General features: G+C 46.7%; 1 protein-coding gene across 3 annotated transcripts in view; it reads right to left on the minus strand.

Moving 5' to 3' along the window:
• Positions 1-2,507: 2,507 nt before the first annotated feature.
• Positions 2,508-16,263, minus strand: part of ZNF618 (zinc finger protein 618) — an 84,702-nt gene continuing 70,946 nt past the window's right edge. Inside the window, exons 12-13 of one of the 3 annotated variants that reach the window (XM_011998500.1) lie at positions 11,085-11,186; positions 2,508-10,427 (exon numbers count right to left, since the gene is read on the minus strand). In XM_011998500.1, coding sequence (XP_011853890.1) covers positions 8,911-10,427; positions 11,085-11,186 — 1,619 coding nt within the window. In that variant the 3' untranslated portion in view covers positions 2,508-8,910. The remainder of the gene's footprint in view (positions 10,428-11,084; positions 11,187-16,263) is intronic. The other 2 variants (XM_011998499.1, XM_011998498.1) reach the window with 2 other exon arrangements.

Below are 16,263 nucleotides of genomic sequence, written 5' to 3' on the forward strand. Positions count from 1 at the left end.
AGGAAGGAAGGAAGGAAGGAGGGATTCCATAGTTCTGGTTGAGGGGAGGAACCTGGAGACAAGGATTTGGGGATAAAAGCTTTGCAGTCCCCTGGGTCAGACACATCAAGACCCTCCCTTTGTCTCCCCCAACATCCAGAGTGTGGGGCTTACAGGTTCCAACAGAGAAGACTGCCTTGAGGGGCAGCATCTGTGGTCACGGCCCAGACTTTCTGGGCAGAAGCAGGTCGGGTCAGGTGCAGGGAGAGAGGCAACTGTCCAGGAGAAGTGAGAGGCCTCCGGTCTGGGACTAACAGAGGTCCTCCCATCCTGTGTCCACATCCTGTTCCTTCCACACATGCCTCCCATGCCAGGGCCCACCAGCCACAGCAGTTTGAAGGGGCCATGTTGAAGAGGGATATTTTGAAGAGACTTGAACTGAAAGATAAAAATGTTTAAATTGGAGGGTGTGAGTTGCAGATGCACAGGCCAGCGTCAGCTGGTGGATGGACACGTTGCTCACGAGATTTTTTTTAAATTTTATTTTTTTGAGACAGGGTCTCGCTCTGTCACCTAGACTGGAGTGCAGTGCCGTGATCTTGGCTCACTGAATCCTTGACTTCCTGGGCTCAGGCGATCCTCCCACCGCAGCCTCCTGAGGAGCTGGGACTACAAGTGCGTGCCACCATGCCTGGCTAATTTTTGTATTTTTGTTTTTGAGACATGGTTTCACCATGTTGCCCGGGCTAGTCTTGAACTCCTGAGCTTAAGCGATCCTCCTATCTTGGCTTCAAAAGTCTTGGGATTACAGACATGAGCCACCACGCGAGGTATTTTTTCACAGCTCTGAATTCGTCACTTGAAAACTGAGTTGCCACATAAAAAATCTGGGTTTCTCAGTTCTCTTAAAAATAATTGGCATCCTGATGCCAACCATGAGCTGGGGCTTAGCACAGATGTCCCCCGGAAGGGCCTCACCTCGTGTCACTAGCTCTGCTCGCCAACCTGCCTGGCCCAGGGGCATCTGACTCTGTGACACTTACTACAACTTTTCACTAAAAATAAATGAAAAAATCAATGTCCCCTAGCTTTTACCCCTCAGGGGTGGGATGGGGGAGCAGCACCTTGTGACCCTGAGTCTGAAGAATTCACAATGCTCATCTCAGAAGGTGCCAGGAATCTTTCTCAGCACAGTGGACACCCCTACCGTGAAGATTCACTCCATTCTTAAATAGTCTCACCTCAAATTTCTCTTTCAAAGGTGCTGGGCACACTCACTTATTTCCATTACAAAATAAATGTAGCTGCAGCTGCTTAATAAAGAAACGTCTTTTTTTCTCCTCCTTTTTAAAGCATCTTTTTTTTTTTTTTTTCAATTGAGGCTGCTCCTTCAGCTGTGAGGGCTCCCGGGCCATGCCCTGGCCTTATTTGACTGCGATGTTCAAGAGCGTGGAGGAGGATTCCTTCGGCCACAGCAGGACTCCCGACTTTTCATTGTAGGCTACATAGAAACTCCTCTATTAAACTTCAATCGTTGGCTCAGAATGTCCACATCAGCATGAAACTCCTAAGGCAGGATGGTTTTGAGGGCAGGGCTGGTGCTCCAATAGCCTCTTCATGCTGTTACATGTGCGGTTTGATGAAAGTTTTTCAGGTGATCAAGCAACACATCCTCTACGTTGAAGCAGAGTTGCCCACACCTGGTAAAGATGGTGTCAAGCCTGGGGTGTCTGTCACTCACTCACCTGGATGGCAGGATGGCAGTTTCACCTCTTAAAGGGCTGTTCTAGTGGTGGGCCCACTAGGAGGAGTGTCACCCCCTCCTGCTCAGGCCCCAGTTTGCCTGCTGGTCTCTCTTCTCCCTTGACTTGCCTTTGGTTTGCTTCTATTCCAGAAGAGCATTGGTGTCCGCACATCTGAATGGCATCAGGCTTGGTGAGCCCGCCAGGGCTGGTCTCTAGCAGCTCATGGTGGAGGACACTGATTCCTAATTTGTTCAGAGTCCCTCTCGCCATCAGGAATTTGGCAAAACCCACAGACACTCTTCCCCAGCACATGGACGATACACACAACAGTTATAACATCACACGCACCGTTTAGGGGGCCAAAGCCACTAGGTAAAGGGGCACAGGAGCCTCGCAGATGACCGCAGGGCAGGGCCAGCCTGCACATGTGCCTGAGGCACTAGACCTGGAGAATGGAGACTAAATCCATCCCTTCTTCCATGGGACAATGTTCCACAAGCCCAGGAGGGTCTCATCTTCCTCGACCATGTCCCTCCCTCATTTATCAAACACTGGCTGGGCCAGGTCTGGTGCAAGAGATAAGCTGTGAGCTCACAGGTAAGTCACTGATACCAGCATCACCACAGGTAAGTCAACAGTGTCCCGCTGGGACGGATGTGTGCTGTCACCCCAGGTGCCCTGTCTCTGGCCCATCTCCACTCACCAGTGCCCTGCAGGTGCTCTGCTCCTAACTGGACAGTATGGCCCAACCTTGAACCCAAGAAAAAAACACCACACGCTGCATCTTCCTAAAGGTTGTTTTATTGTAAAACCATAAATACAACACTGACATGAAATCATTTAAGCAACTGATCCTCTCACCATTAAAAGGTATCTTTTTGCCTTGGCATCAACCAACTAGGAAATAGTGCTGCAAGAATTCGGGGGGCAGGGGAGGTACTGAATCCTGGGCTGGGGCTTTTGGCGACTTAAGGAACCGAGTGGAACCTTCCTCTTCTCCCTGGGAATGTTCCACTTTTGGACAAGAACAGACAGGTAAAAACAGCAACATTAAACAGCTCAGTTTTAAATTTTATTACTTTGTAAAAATCTTTTTTTCTGTTCCTTTCCTCCATTTGACATCAGTAAAAGTTTTGAACATCATGAAACTGATTTGGCTGTAAATGGAGAAACGGTACCAAAACGAAGTGAAACAAAAACCCAAAAGGACAAACAGAAAACCCTAAATAAACCCTCAAGTTTGGTCTCGGGGGTTTACATATCACAACAAGAACCGTCAACTCAACCCCCATGCAATGTGACTCCCTGGAGAGCTGCTGGATCCACACCGATACAGGAGACCGCACACAACGTCTTTTGTTAATTAACACAGCAAGTGTGACACTAGGTAACTTTTTTTTTTTTTTTTTTAAATACAGTACATGGTACACAGGGTCCCCAAGATGGCCCCTGCATAAACCCCTCGCGAAGACTTGAGCCAAGCACCGGCTGTTTATAAAAATATTGTGTTGCTACAAAAGTATAAATTAATGCTACCGGTATTAAGAAATATTAAACACATAAAACTTATAAGGATTAAGAAAAATATTCATTAATACCTGTAGAAAACTCTGGCCTAAAAAAGATATTTTTTTTGTGTTTGTTTTTTTGTAAATTTTTTTTTGTAATTTTTTTTTTTTTTTAAGATGACTTAAGTTTCTTGCACTCGAAGAGAGAGACACAGATGTGTCTGTGGTATTGCCTAGAACGTCTTAACTACTGAGAAAGGATGCGGGGGTACACGCACGTGGTTACTGAGTGGGGGTGGGGAGGAGGGCACCAAGGCTTTCTCAAGATTTACCTGATGTGAACGAATCACTGGCGTGAAGTTGTGGGGAAAAGAAAAAGGCTGGATCAGAAAACAACTGAAAATAATTTACGCTTCTTAAAAAATATCTCTGCTTCGGGTGGTTGTACAAAATGATTTCCTGATGCTTGGGATCTGAATGGCCCTGGACAAGCTGCCTGGGCCAGCCCCGCCATGCGGCCCTCGCTCTCTCCTGGCTGGCGAGGCCCAGCCCCGGGTCAGTCCACGAGCTCGTTTCACCGCGTGGGATGCCGCCCACCCTGGCTGGGCAGGAGGGAAGGTCCTAGGCGGAGACCGGCTGGCACCTGGGTTGTGGGAGGAGCCCCTCCTTCCGGCTGGTCTCAGACTTCATCATCTGTGCCAACCTGGAATTCAGGAAGCGCCACAGGAATCCCAGGCCCCTGAGGTTGCGGACAAGGCTGGGCTGTGCCCCTTTAAGGAATTTTGGTTAGAAGAGTCAAGGTGCCCCCATGGGACGCACGGTTGGGCAGGGCCCTTGTGGGTCGTGATGCTAACGCCCAAATGCAAACCTAGCAAATCCTTCTCTGTACAAGAGTTGACTCTTTAAAGCGACACCCGTCGGGGGCGGGGGAATGAATATGTCAAACAGTGACCTGACAATCTTCACCCTCATTAACGTGGGAGTGGGCGCCTCTTCCACAGAAACCACTGGGCTCCTTTGGTGAAAGCCAGGGCTCCCCCGACCACAACCCTCAAACCCAAATGAGAGAGGAAGAAAAACAACTAGGACAACGAAATCCCCCAGAAAACCCTGAAAAGGCAAAACTAGGAGGGGCACGTTAAGAGGGAAAACACTGTATCATTGGTTCACCATAACTGGCCTAGCAAACATTAGCCACAGTGAAAGGGAGGGGCCGCCTCCTTCCCAGTTCTTCCACTGGCCCAGCTGGACACAGGGGCTGGAGCAGGACTGGCGGGGATAGGAGCTCCCACCTACTGGCTCCAGCGGATGGCTGGACCTTACTTAGTCTCTTGTTCTGTCTAAATCATCGGCCTTGTTAGGAGCCCTCCTTAAGACGCATCCCAGAGATAGAGCCATTGCCGCTGTTCCCAAGGCGAGGGCAAAGCTATGAACTTGGGGCAGCTCGCTGGGACACCTCCTCTTCCAGCATATCCATCACGATGACAAGACGAGGGGAGTGTCCCCAATGGAGCCATCTCAGCCTGCTCCAGCCACATCCCATCTTCATTTCAAACCTTCCCGATGACCCTGTGGCCCCCAGAGAGCATGTGCTATATCCCTAATGTCTCTCCAGGAGCCCACCTTCAAGGAGTCCAGCTCAAGTTCAGGCGAAGCAGGTGGCCTTGCTCAAAAATAGGGGACTCCTAAAGGCAGAGGTTCAGCTTCACAGTGGAAACACGCCTTGTAGATTTTTGCTCTGGTGTTTCTCTGAAAGTGCAGGAGATAAAGGGTCAAACTGAAAGAGAGGACTCTTACCAGCCTACACACCTGGTGGCTTCCTCGAATCCTGGAGACTCACGGCTTCTCATCTGTGTCACCGCACTGCCCTCCTGTCCTTGCCAGGAACCCTGGTACCCTTTTCCCAGCCAAAAACCAATCCCCAGACGTCAAGTGTGAAGCTGCCAAGCACGATGGTGGCGAAGCTTCCTCACTGGTGATTCGGCAGGTGGCCTCTGTGCGGCGAACCCCCAGAGATGAAGTGCGGGCAGTTTTGCTCAGGTGGCATGCGTTTTGTTTCCTGGTTGTTAAATGCCATTAGAAGGAGGCCTGGCTGGCTGAGCCAGGCATCGGGAAGTGGAGAACTGTGCCAGAACAAGGGCATCCACCCATGGCCTGGATGGTACCACTGCTCTTGATGGACCTGAGATTCCTTGGGTTACTCCACTCCGAGGCACCACCCACAACGCTGCGGTTCTTGGCTTGGGCTTTGTTGGTGAAGCAAACTGACCTCAGATGAGGGGGAAAAACTTGCCAGGTGGAGGTGTGTTTTCTCTGCCTTCCCCCTTGGGTCCATGTATGTCAAAACAAAGGCCATTTCTGTCCTGGGGACCACATGGCTCGAGGCGAGTTGTCTCCACATCAGCAGGCCGCCACCTTAGGCTGCTAAGAATATGGTAGAAAGGGCCCAACTTCCTAGTTCCAGATCCCCCAAAGGCCTGTGATGGAAAACCTACAGTGGCACCAGAACTGGGAGGCAGATGACAAAATCCTTCCCAAAGTGAAGGTCAGGCTGGACACTGGGAGATGAACTGGAAGAGCCTGTCTCAATCCTTTGGCAGAACTAGAATTTGGTGAGGTGGATATTGCTGGAGATAAAGGGGCCAGTGGCTGGATCAGTGAGATCTTTGGGTTTTATTAAGCTGTTAGTTGCAGCAGGATGTACACTCTGAGAACAGCCTGTCTGAGAAGAGGGCACCTTGGTACAGCCTTTCCTGTTGGTGACGCCAGTTTCCGGAGGGAACCAGAGGTTGCAAGAGATAAATGATCATCTGCTATCTTGTTATCTAACTGGACAAGGCAGCCCAGAGGACAGCTTTCTGAGTACCTAGTGGCATTCACATCAAACCTGCAGAGGCAAGCCAGCCCCCAAGTATTGAATTGAGGTGAAAAAGAAGGGAAAGGGAGGTAACAACCTATGATCCAATCTCTTCCTGGAGGACAGACATCCCATGCTTCAAAGAGGAGAATGCTGAGTCCTCTAAATGCACATCTGGGCATAGTCCGATGGCTTTCCGAGAAAGTGAAATGCCTATTTTATAATCAACTGGCCCAATAATGGGGCACCACCAGCACATCTTTGCTCCAGGTAGAGGGAGGATGGGTCCCCAGGCTCTGCTCTCACCTACCACACAAACTGGGCAGCTCCTATCCTTGTGTGGGTCAAAGTGTCGGTCACGGTCCCTTCCCCAGCAGCCAAGCAAGGCTACGGGCACCTTTTGCTGTAGGCATCTGTCGATCATCAGCGATGCTGAGCCACCTTCCAGAACACCTCCAAAGGCCCAAATGAGAAGTCTGCTATGTTTCTTTCCATATTCCCTAGGAAGTGACATGAGGTTCCTGTCTGGATTTCTCTCTGTTCCTGCTCCAGTGTGGATGGCAGCTCTTCTCTGATAGTGGGTTCAGCCCCCCAGCTGGAAATGTTGTGGAGGGAGTACCTAGAAATTCTCCAGGAAAGGAAATGGCACGGTAGTTCCTGAGACCACGGCTTGCTGGAGCAAACGTGGAAATGGCCCACTTTGATCCATTTCAGTGTGTCCAAGACTCGAGGGGAGAGCTGGGTGAGTTCTCATGAGGCAAAGTGTGCAGGCTTGGCTCCCAAACACTACGCTCCAGGTCCATGATCCTAAGCCTTCATGAGGTTTGCAATCAACTTTACTCCCTGCTCCCGTCATGGACCCAGGGGGAGAGGGCTGTGGTACAGTGCTTTTTGTAGTCGAGGTATCTCACAGTTGAGTAATGCTTTATTATCGGGAAGGGGTGGAGTTGACTTAGCCAACCCCAGGATGATAGAAGGTGCCTCTGCAAACAGCCGCCCGCCATGATGGTCATTCTCAGCCTGCAGCCTTAGTGTAACCACCCCATCCCATGGCTAAGGGTCACCAGGGGAGTGAGACCACCAGCACGTTATTCACTGAGAGGTGCGGTGGGGATGCAGCGCTGATTTGTGACAGAACCACCTCTTGTAAAGGGAATGGGGTGTCACCCTTGGCATCTGAACTGTGTGTGTAGAACCTAATTTGCTCACGGCTAGGGGAACAGGAGAGAAAAGCCTGAAGACATCTTTCACAGCATCGAGTCGAACATGGCCGAACGCCATCCACCCTCGGAACATCAACTGTTGGGACCACAAGGCACCATGCTCACCGCCGTTCGGGAAGGAAGTCGGAGGTGTGAGTGGGGACCCTGGCTTTTGGGAGCCTCAGGGTCCTGGGAAGTGAGGAGAGGCTGTGGCAGGTCTGAGGTGTGGTAGATGTGACTATGGGTTGACTTCGGAGTCCCTGTGGACTGCCAGGGTCGGGGAGGGGGTGAGTAGTGTGATGCACACTGGGTACCACGCACACTGACACTCTCAGTCCCACACAAAGCGGACCAGGAGGGCAGCTCTGGCGCTTACATTCAGAACTCCCAAACCACTGCTTCCCCTACGGCCACCAAACCCCGCAGCTGTGGAACCCGTGACTCCTCCCCAACCCCTGGTCTCCAAACAGCACAGCCAAGAATCTGATCTTGGCCATTTGAATATGTGAAAACTGAACTGTACAGGGAAGGCCAAGAAAGACCGTAGGATACTGAGTATACCACTGAGATGAGCTAGTTTACAGTGTGACTTGAGGAATAAAAGGGGCAAGTAAAAAAACAAAACTCCAAAACATAAGTTATAGACATTCAGTGCCTCCTAGCAGAGTCTAAATCAAATCTGAAGAAACAAAATGAACCCCCAAACAAGGTAAAAATTGCTAAAATGTTAGGGAGAGAAATTATTAGGAAGTGGAGACAGTATCTATACTTCTCTGAAAAATGTCTTTTTCTTCTCTCTTATATTAAAAAGCAAAACGTCAGCTTTATACTCTTTAAGTCTCCTTTCCTGATTTGGGGAGATAGATAGGTGTGTTTCTAAGGCGGCTGCCCCGGGACACCCAAGGGGTATCTCAAAGGCAGCAGCTCAATGCCCTGAAGGTGAACGAGAAACAAAGTCCAGTGCAGAAACCGTCCATCTGATGCAGTGTGGAGAGTCCACAGCAGAGCAGCCGAGGGTGTGTGGGGGGTGCACAATGGGATCAGGAGGGTGGGAGGGCTGGGAGAGGGTCAAGGAGGGAAAAGGGGGACTGGGGTGAAGGACAGAGAGCGTCAAGTCACTTCAGATCTCAGCTGCCTGAACATTTCACAACATCAGCTTTCTGCCAATCTGCACACCTGAAAGCGGAGTCTTCTAAAGCCCCCTTACTGAGAAAAGGAGGTGAAACATCTCCCTCTTTCCCAATCGCTCAGCTTTCCTGACACGCCCAGTTCAGTGTACACCTGTCCGAGAACAGGCATGTGTACATGCACCAGGGTCGTGTGTGTGTGTGTGTGCGCGCGTGTGTGTGCGAAGTTTCTCTGGCCATGCAGGTGAGCAGAGACACCCCCACACCCCCACAACCACAGCACGTGTGTTCAGACACGTGCACACACTTGTGGCTGTGTACACACACGCACACACACACATATAAAAAAAAGCACTTAAGTTTCCAGGGGGGCATTTATAATGAGGTCCACAGTGTTTAGAACTTAAATTCCTTTTCTTTGTGACAGTGTTGTGTGGTTTTTTTCTAATGTTATCTTCTCTTTTTCTTTTTTTTTTTCCCCGAAGTCAAGTCTTAAAGCATGTTGGATTTCAGAAACATGAGTTTATTCATATCTTCTGGACTGAGCAGCCGCCTCCGTTTGATTAGAAGCGCTTGTTCACACATATTTACACACCCGCTTCTGGCGCCCACGGCCGGAACCGCCAGGAGCCAGAAGGCGAGCTTGGCGAGTTTTGTGTGCTTTTGGGTAACGCACGACCAGTACTGGAAGAGATCAGGGGTAGCCTGGAACAGGGGCTCCTGCAGGTAATCGTACACTTCATTTTTGCCCAGCCGATCATCTTCCTGAGCTGCGGGGTTCTCGCCGGCGGCAGAGCGGGGTTTCTTGGCAGCGGGCTCGAAGTCGGCCTCCTCGGCCCAGGACTCCTTCACCTCGTTGATGAGCTCACAGACCTTGCCGATGATCTCCTCGTGCTGGTAGGGCGGCACAGGCCGCAGCTTCTGCTGTGGGTCCAGGATCATGGCCACTTTGTGGGCTGGGTGCACCTTGAAGTTCTCCTTGAGCGCCTCCAGGAAGAGGTGGCAGAGCTTGCTGACAGTGCCTGCGTCGTTGGCCTTGGCCGTGAACAGCTTCTCCAGCCTGACGTAGGTGGGCAGCACGAGCTGCAGGGTGGGCTGGCTCTCGTTGCTCAGCTCGATGACTGCCTGCTTCACCGGCGTCAGGATGGCTGCCAGGTTGCTGAGCAGGTGCTTGTTGAGGCTCTGGATGAGGTTCATCTTCTTGGCCCGGCTGTAGAACTCGCAGATCTGCTCGTAGCGCTCGTGCACCAGTAACAGTGAGTCCGTCACCGAGTTCCAGCAGGGCGGTGGCGACGTCTCCTCCAGCGACCCGAAGGTTTCCTTGGCCAGGCCCGTGGAGCCCGCCAGGTCCTCACACACGTTGAGCAGCTCGATGACCTCGTGCATGCTGCGGGCCTGCAGCGTCCGCTTGCTCAGCACGCTCTGCACCACCGAGTTCAAGGCACAGGCTGAGCAGCGAAGGCACATACCGGCCTTGGAGAAGGCGGACGTGCTCACCCGGCAATCCGTCACATACACTGTCCTGATCTCCGACATCACAAACTCCGACAGCACGTTCTGCACCCAGTGGTGCACAAGGTCGCCACTGTCGCGAATGTCCGCACCCTTCACACCCAGCACGTAGCTCTTGATGTGGTTGCCCTCGGCCTGGTAGGCCGTGAGGATGTAGCAGGAGTCAGGGCCGACACTCTGGGAGTGGCAGGTGACACCGATGCCTAGGCAGGCATTGCTGCCCAAGGCACAGGTCACTTTCACCTTCACCTGGTTGTACATGCGTGGCAGGTGCTTCAGCGCCAGTGTGTTGAAGTTGCCCAGGATTTCAGTGACTGAGAAGGCCCCATAGCGGGCACCACTGTCTACTAAGGTCTGGGCCAACTTCAGGAACTCCTTCCCGCTGACCACGCTCAGTGCACCCAGGTCGGCACACATGACCCTCAACAGCCGCTCTGCAATGTTCTGCCGCTCCTTTTCGGGGATCATGCTGTTGGGTGTTAAACCACTGGTAGTGGCTGGCAGAGGACACAAAGAGAGATGCGATTAATTCTGGCATTCAAGGCTGCTTGGAGCGGCAGTAGCCTAATAACTCTAAACATCTAGTACTGGGAATGGCAAATAGATTTCCTCTTGCACACACATTGGTGGTGCTGGCTGCCTTTAATATGTGACGGTCTCAAGGGATAAAGTTCTATGATTGATTAGTAAGGCCTGCCATGGGCATGGGAATAGAACATACTGGTATGTATGAAACGTAATTGTGGTCTATGTCATTCCCCTAGACCTTTGAAGCCAACTAGTCTAATTTCTTCCTCAATATAGGAATCTCCTCTAATATGGGAATCTTCAGGGAATAAAATACATGAGATCATCATGTCAGGAAAGAGCAACCAGCAGAAATTGTGGAGAGGTGGGTTCTAGTTCTGATTCTGGCACAAACTGGTGCTTTCTGATCGCATAAAAAAGTCACCTCCTCTCCCTGGGCCTCCTTCTGCCCATCCCCTGAGTTAAGAACTCCTGCAAACAAGGTCTTAGGTGTAAAAGTGCTTTGGAAACTATCATGCACCATCTTACAACATCACAGGAAGCACAAATGGTGGGGATGGGGAGCAGAGAGGAACAATGGGAGCATAAGGGGACCCTCAGGTCCAGCCCTGCTTGGGGAGACCTACTGTTATTGGCGCTGTTCCTCTGGACCTGAGGTTTCCACTTCTCTTCTACAACAGCAGGTGGCGATCGGGACTGGTTGGAGGCGATGTTGTTTTCATTGTCAGCTGTGGGCACAAAGGGGACAGTGTGTAACCTGGAAGGGTAAGAGGCCTGTTGATGAAGAAGACAAGAACTAGAGTGTGGTGGGTAACAGCAGAATGTGGCCACTGGGACTCAGGCTTGGTTTAAAATCCTGGCTCCTCCTTAGACAACTATCTATGCTTGCAAAGCCTCATTTTCATCTTTTGGAAACACTAAGGTAATCATATGGACATCACATTATGGCTGATAGGACTAACAAGAGCGAATCCAGGAAGAGCTGAGCACAGTGTGTGGTATGGAGCAAACTCTCTGGAAATGGGAAGCACTGGATCCCAAGCCTGGCTGGGAACCCCACACCTACTCCCTGCACACAACCTCAGAGTTCTAGCTGATATACAGGGAAGGGAGTACCGGTCACACCCCCCAAGTGGCCAAAAACTCCTCATGCTCTCTCACTTCCTCAAAGTTTGCATTTTTAAAGTATATTTACTAGAAATTTTATTAAATGAACAAAACAAAACCAAAGCCATGTGTGACACAAAGTACCAAATTACCAACCCCCTCACTGTGAGACATGGAAACTGAAGCTTGGATATAAGAAAAAATCACAGAGAAAGCAGCAGCAGGGCTGGGACATAATCCCAGGTTCCCAGTTCCTGGATGTGTCCTCCACATATTTCTCTAGTTTTTGTTAATTGCACATATGCAGTTGTATCCAGTTATAAGTAATTGGTATATGCCTATTCTCCTGGATGCATGGTTACTCCTTGACATGTTTATGGGATCAATTCTGAATAGGACATGGTCTGAGTCACATTCTTGTCACTACACATGGCCATATGTACTTCTATCATATACGATATACCACAGCTTGCTTAACCACACTCCCAAGTCCTAGGTTTCTGGCTCTGCTGTTTTCAATATTACTGTTCTGCTATGAACCTGGCTGCCTAATTGTGATCCTGTGATGTAATAATCCAGCAACATAAAGGATTCCATACCATGACCAAGGGGGATTTACTCCAGGAATATAGTTGATTAAACATACAAAAATAAATATAATACACCATGCTAATGGAGTAAAGGACAAAAATCACATGGTCATCTTAATAGATGCAGAAAAAGCATTTGACGAAATCTAACACCCTTTTCATAATAAAAACACTCAATGAACTAGGAATCGAAGCGAAGTTTTCCAACCTAATAAAGAGCATCTACCAAAACCCCACAGCTAACATCATGCTTACTGAGGAAACACTGAAAGTTTTCTCCGTAAGATCAGGAACAAGGTAAGAACATTCACCCTCACTCTCATTTCTTCTATTCAACATGTAGAGTCATGTTGGACATATATTCTGAGAAATGTGTTGTTAGGAGATTTTGTCATTGTGCAAACATCATAAAGTGTACTTACACAAACCTAGATGGTATATCCTATTATACACCTAGTTATACGGTATAGCCTACTGCTTCTAGGCTACGAACCTGTACAGTGTGTTACTGTACTGAATACTTCAGGCAACTGTACCACAATGGTAAATATTTGTGTATCTGAACATAAAAAAGGTATAGTAAAGATAGGATATTATAGTTTTATGGGACCACTGTCACATATGCAATCCATTATGTACATCATGTGGTGCATGACTGTATTAGAAATTCTAGCTAGAACAATTAGGTAAAAAAAGAAAAACATCCAGATTGGAATGGAAGAAGTAAAATGATCTCTAACTGCAGATGACATGATTGTGTATATAGAAAATCTTATGGAATCCACATACATACAAAACAATTAGAACTAATAAACGATTTCAGCAAGGGTGCAGGATACAAGATCAATATATAAAACAAAATGACAGTTTTCTGTACTAGTGATAAACATTCCAAAAGCTGAGTTAAGAAAACAACTCCATTTATAATAGCTTTGAAAATAATTACTTAAGATTAAATTTTAAAAAGTATAAGAATCGAACACTGAAAACTAAAACACTGTTGAAATAACTCAAGTAAGACCTAAGTAAATGAAAAGATATTCCATGTTCATGGACTGGAAGACTTACTGTTAAAATATTAACTCTTTCAGTCCATGAACATGGAATGTCCCAACTCATCTAGATTAAACACAGTCCTTATCAAAATCCATATTGTTGTTGTTTTTCTGCAAAAACTGACAAGCTGATCCTGAAATTCATACGGAAATGCAAGAGATACAGAATAGCCAAAACAATTTAGAAAAAGGACAAAGTATACTGGAGGAATATACTTCCTGATTTCCAAACTACTACAACGCTATAGTAATTAAGACAGTATAATACTGGCACAGGATAGACATACAGATCAATGGAATACAACTGGAAACACAGAAATAAACACCTACATCTATGGTCAACTGAGTTTTGACAAGGTTATCAGGACAATTCAATGGGGGAAAATAATGGTCTTTTCTACAAATGGCGCTGGGACAACTAGATACCCACATGTAAAAGAATGAAATTGGACTCCCGCCTCACACACATATAAAAATAAACTCAAAATGGAATACAGACCTAAATGTAAGAGCTAAAACTATAAAATTCTTAGAGGTTTATAAGGGAACATATGAACTGATTTAAGTCTTTGTGACCTTAGGTTAGGTAGTGGTTTCTTGATACCACTGCCTGGATATGGCACCAAAAGCACAGAGAAAAATAGATGAAAGGACTTCAAAATTAAAAACTTTTATACTTTGAAGGACATCAAGAAAGTAAAAAGACAAGACACAGAATGGGAAAGATATTTGCAAATAATCTATAGGGACCTTGTATCTAGAATATATGAAGAACTCTCACAATTCAATAATAAAAGGATACAAAAAAACAATTAAAAATGGGCAAAGGCTGTTCACTGATATCATATACCTAGAAAACCCTAAAGACTTGTCCAAAAAGCTCCTAGAACTGATAAATGAATTCAGTAAAGTTTCAGGATACAAAATCAACATACACAAATCAGTAGCACTGCTATATACCAAGAGTGACCAAGTTGAGAACTAAATCAAGAATTCAACCCCTTTTACAAAAGCTGCCAAACAAAACAAAACAAAACAAAAAAACAACTTAGGAATACACTTAACCAAGGAGGTGAAAGACCTCTACAGAGAAAACTACAAAACACTACGGAAAGAAATCACAGATGACACAGACAAATAGAAACACATCCTGTGCTCATGGATGGGTAGAGTCAATATTGTGAAAATGACCATATTGCCAAAAGCATCTACAAATTCAATGTGATTCCCATCAAAACAACATCATTATTCTTCACAGAACTAGAAAAAACAATCCTAAAATTTAAATGGAACCAAAAAAGAGCTCGCACAGCCAAAGCAAAGCTAAGAAAAAAGAACGAATCTGGGGACAACACATTACCGGACTTCAAACTAAACTACAAGGCTATAGTCACCAAAACAGTATAGTACTGGCATAAAAATAGGCACATAGACCAGTAGAACAGAATAGAGAATCCAGAAATAAGTCAAATACAGCCAACTGATCTTCGACAAAGCAAACAAAAACATAAAGTGGGGAAAGGACATCCTATTCAACAAATGGTGCTGGGATAATTGCCTAGCCACATGCAGAAGAATAAAACTGGATCCTCATCTCTCACCTTACACAAAAAATCAATTCAAGATGGATCAAAGACTTAAATCTAAGGCCCGAAACCATAAAAATTCTAGAACATCAGAAAACCACTTCTAGACATTGGCTTAGGCAAAGACCTTCATGACCAAGAACACAAAAGCAAATGCACAAAAAACACAGATAGATAGATGGGACCTAAACACAAAAGCTTCTGCACAGCAAAAGAAATAATCAGCAGAGTAAACAGATAACCCACAGACTGGGATAAAATCTTTGCAAATGCATCTGACAAAGGACTAATATCCAGAATCTATGAGGAATTCAAACAAATCAGCAAGAAAAAAATAAACAATCCCATCAAAAAGTGGCCTAAGGATATGAATAGATAATTCTCAAAAGAAGATAAATGAACGACCAACAAACATATGAAAAAATGCTCAACATCACTAATGATCAGGGAAATGCAAATCAAAGCCACAGTGCAGTACCACCTTATTCCTGCAAGAATGGCCATAACTTAAAAATCAAAAAATAATAGATATTGGCAGGGATGTGGTGGAAAGGGAACACTTTTACTAGGACAACCACTATGGAAAACACATGGAGGTTCCTTAAAGACCTAAAAGTAGATCTACCATTTCTTCCAGCAATCCCATTACTGGGTATATCTTCTTTGGAGAAATGTGTATTCAGATCCTTTGCCAATGTGGTCAATGAGCACAGGAACAGATGCTCAACATTATTAGCTGTCAGAAAAATGTAAATCAAAACCACAATGAAATGCTATTTCACATGCACTAGGATGGCTATTATCAAGAAGGAAGATGATAAAAGGTGTAGACAGGGATATAGAGAAATTAGAATCTTCATATGTAGATTGTAAAAATGGTGCAGCTACTTTAGGAAACAATCTGGCAATTCCTCACAGGATTAAACAGAATTATCTTACAGCTCAGTATCTCCACTTTCAGGTATATACTCAAGAGAGTTAAAAACATGTACATGGCTTGTACATGAATGTTCATAGCAGCATTATTCATAATAGCCCCAAACTGGAGATCTAAATGACCATCGGTTGGTGAATGGATAAACAAATTGTGATATATTTAGACAATGAAATATAACTCAGCAAAATAAAGGAATTATTGATAACAGAGAACATGGACAAACCTCAAAAGTATGCTAAGTGAAAGAAGTTAGACACAAGAGGCTAAATACTGTAGAACTCCATATGTAATAAAATCCACTAAAGGCAAAACTACAATGAAAGAAAGCAGGTGTTAGTTGCCAGTAGCTAGGGTAGGAGAAAGGGAATGACTGCAAAGAGGCATGAAGAAACTTTCTGGGTTGATGGTAATATTATTTTTACATTTTAGAGACAGGGTCTTGCTCTGTCACCCCAGGCTGGAGTGCAGTGGCACCAGGAAAGGAAGAAAGGAAGAAACCAGGAAAGGAAGAAAGGAAGAAACCAGGGAAG

Source organism: Mandrillus leucophaeus, unplaced genomic scaffold (genome assembly GCF_000951045.1).
Source record: "Mandrillus leucophaeus isolate KB7577 unplaced genomic scaffold, Mleu.le_1.0 Scaffold572, whole genome shotgun sequence".
In the NCBI taxonomy this organism is placed as follows: domain Eukaryota; kingdom Metazoa; phylum Chordata; class Mammalia; order Primates; family Cercopithecidae; genus Mandrillus; species Mandrillus leucophaeus.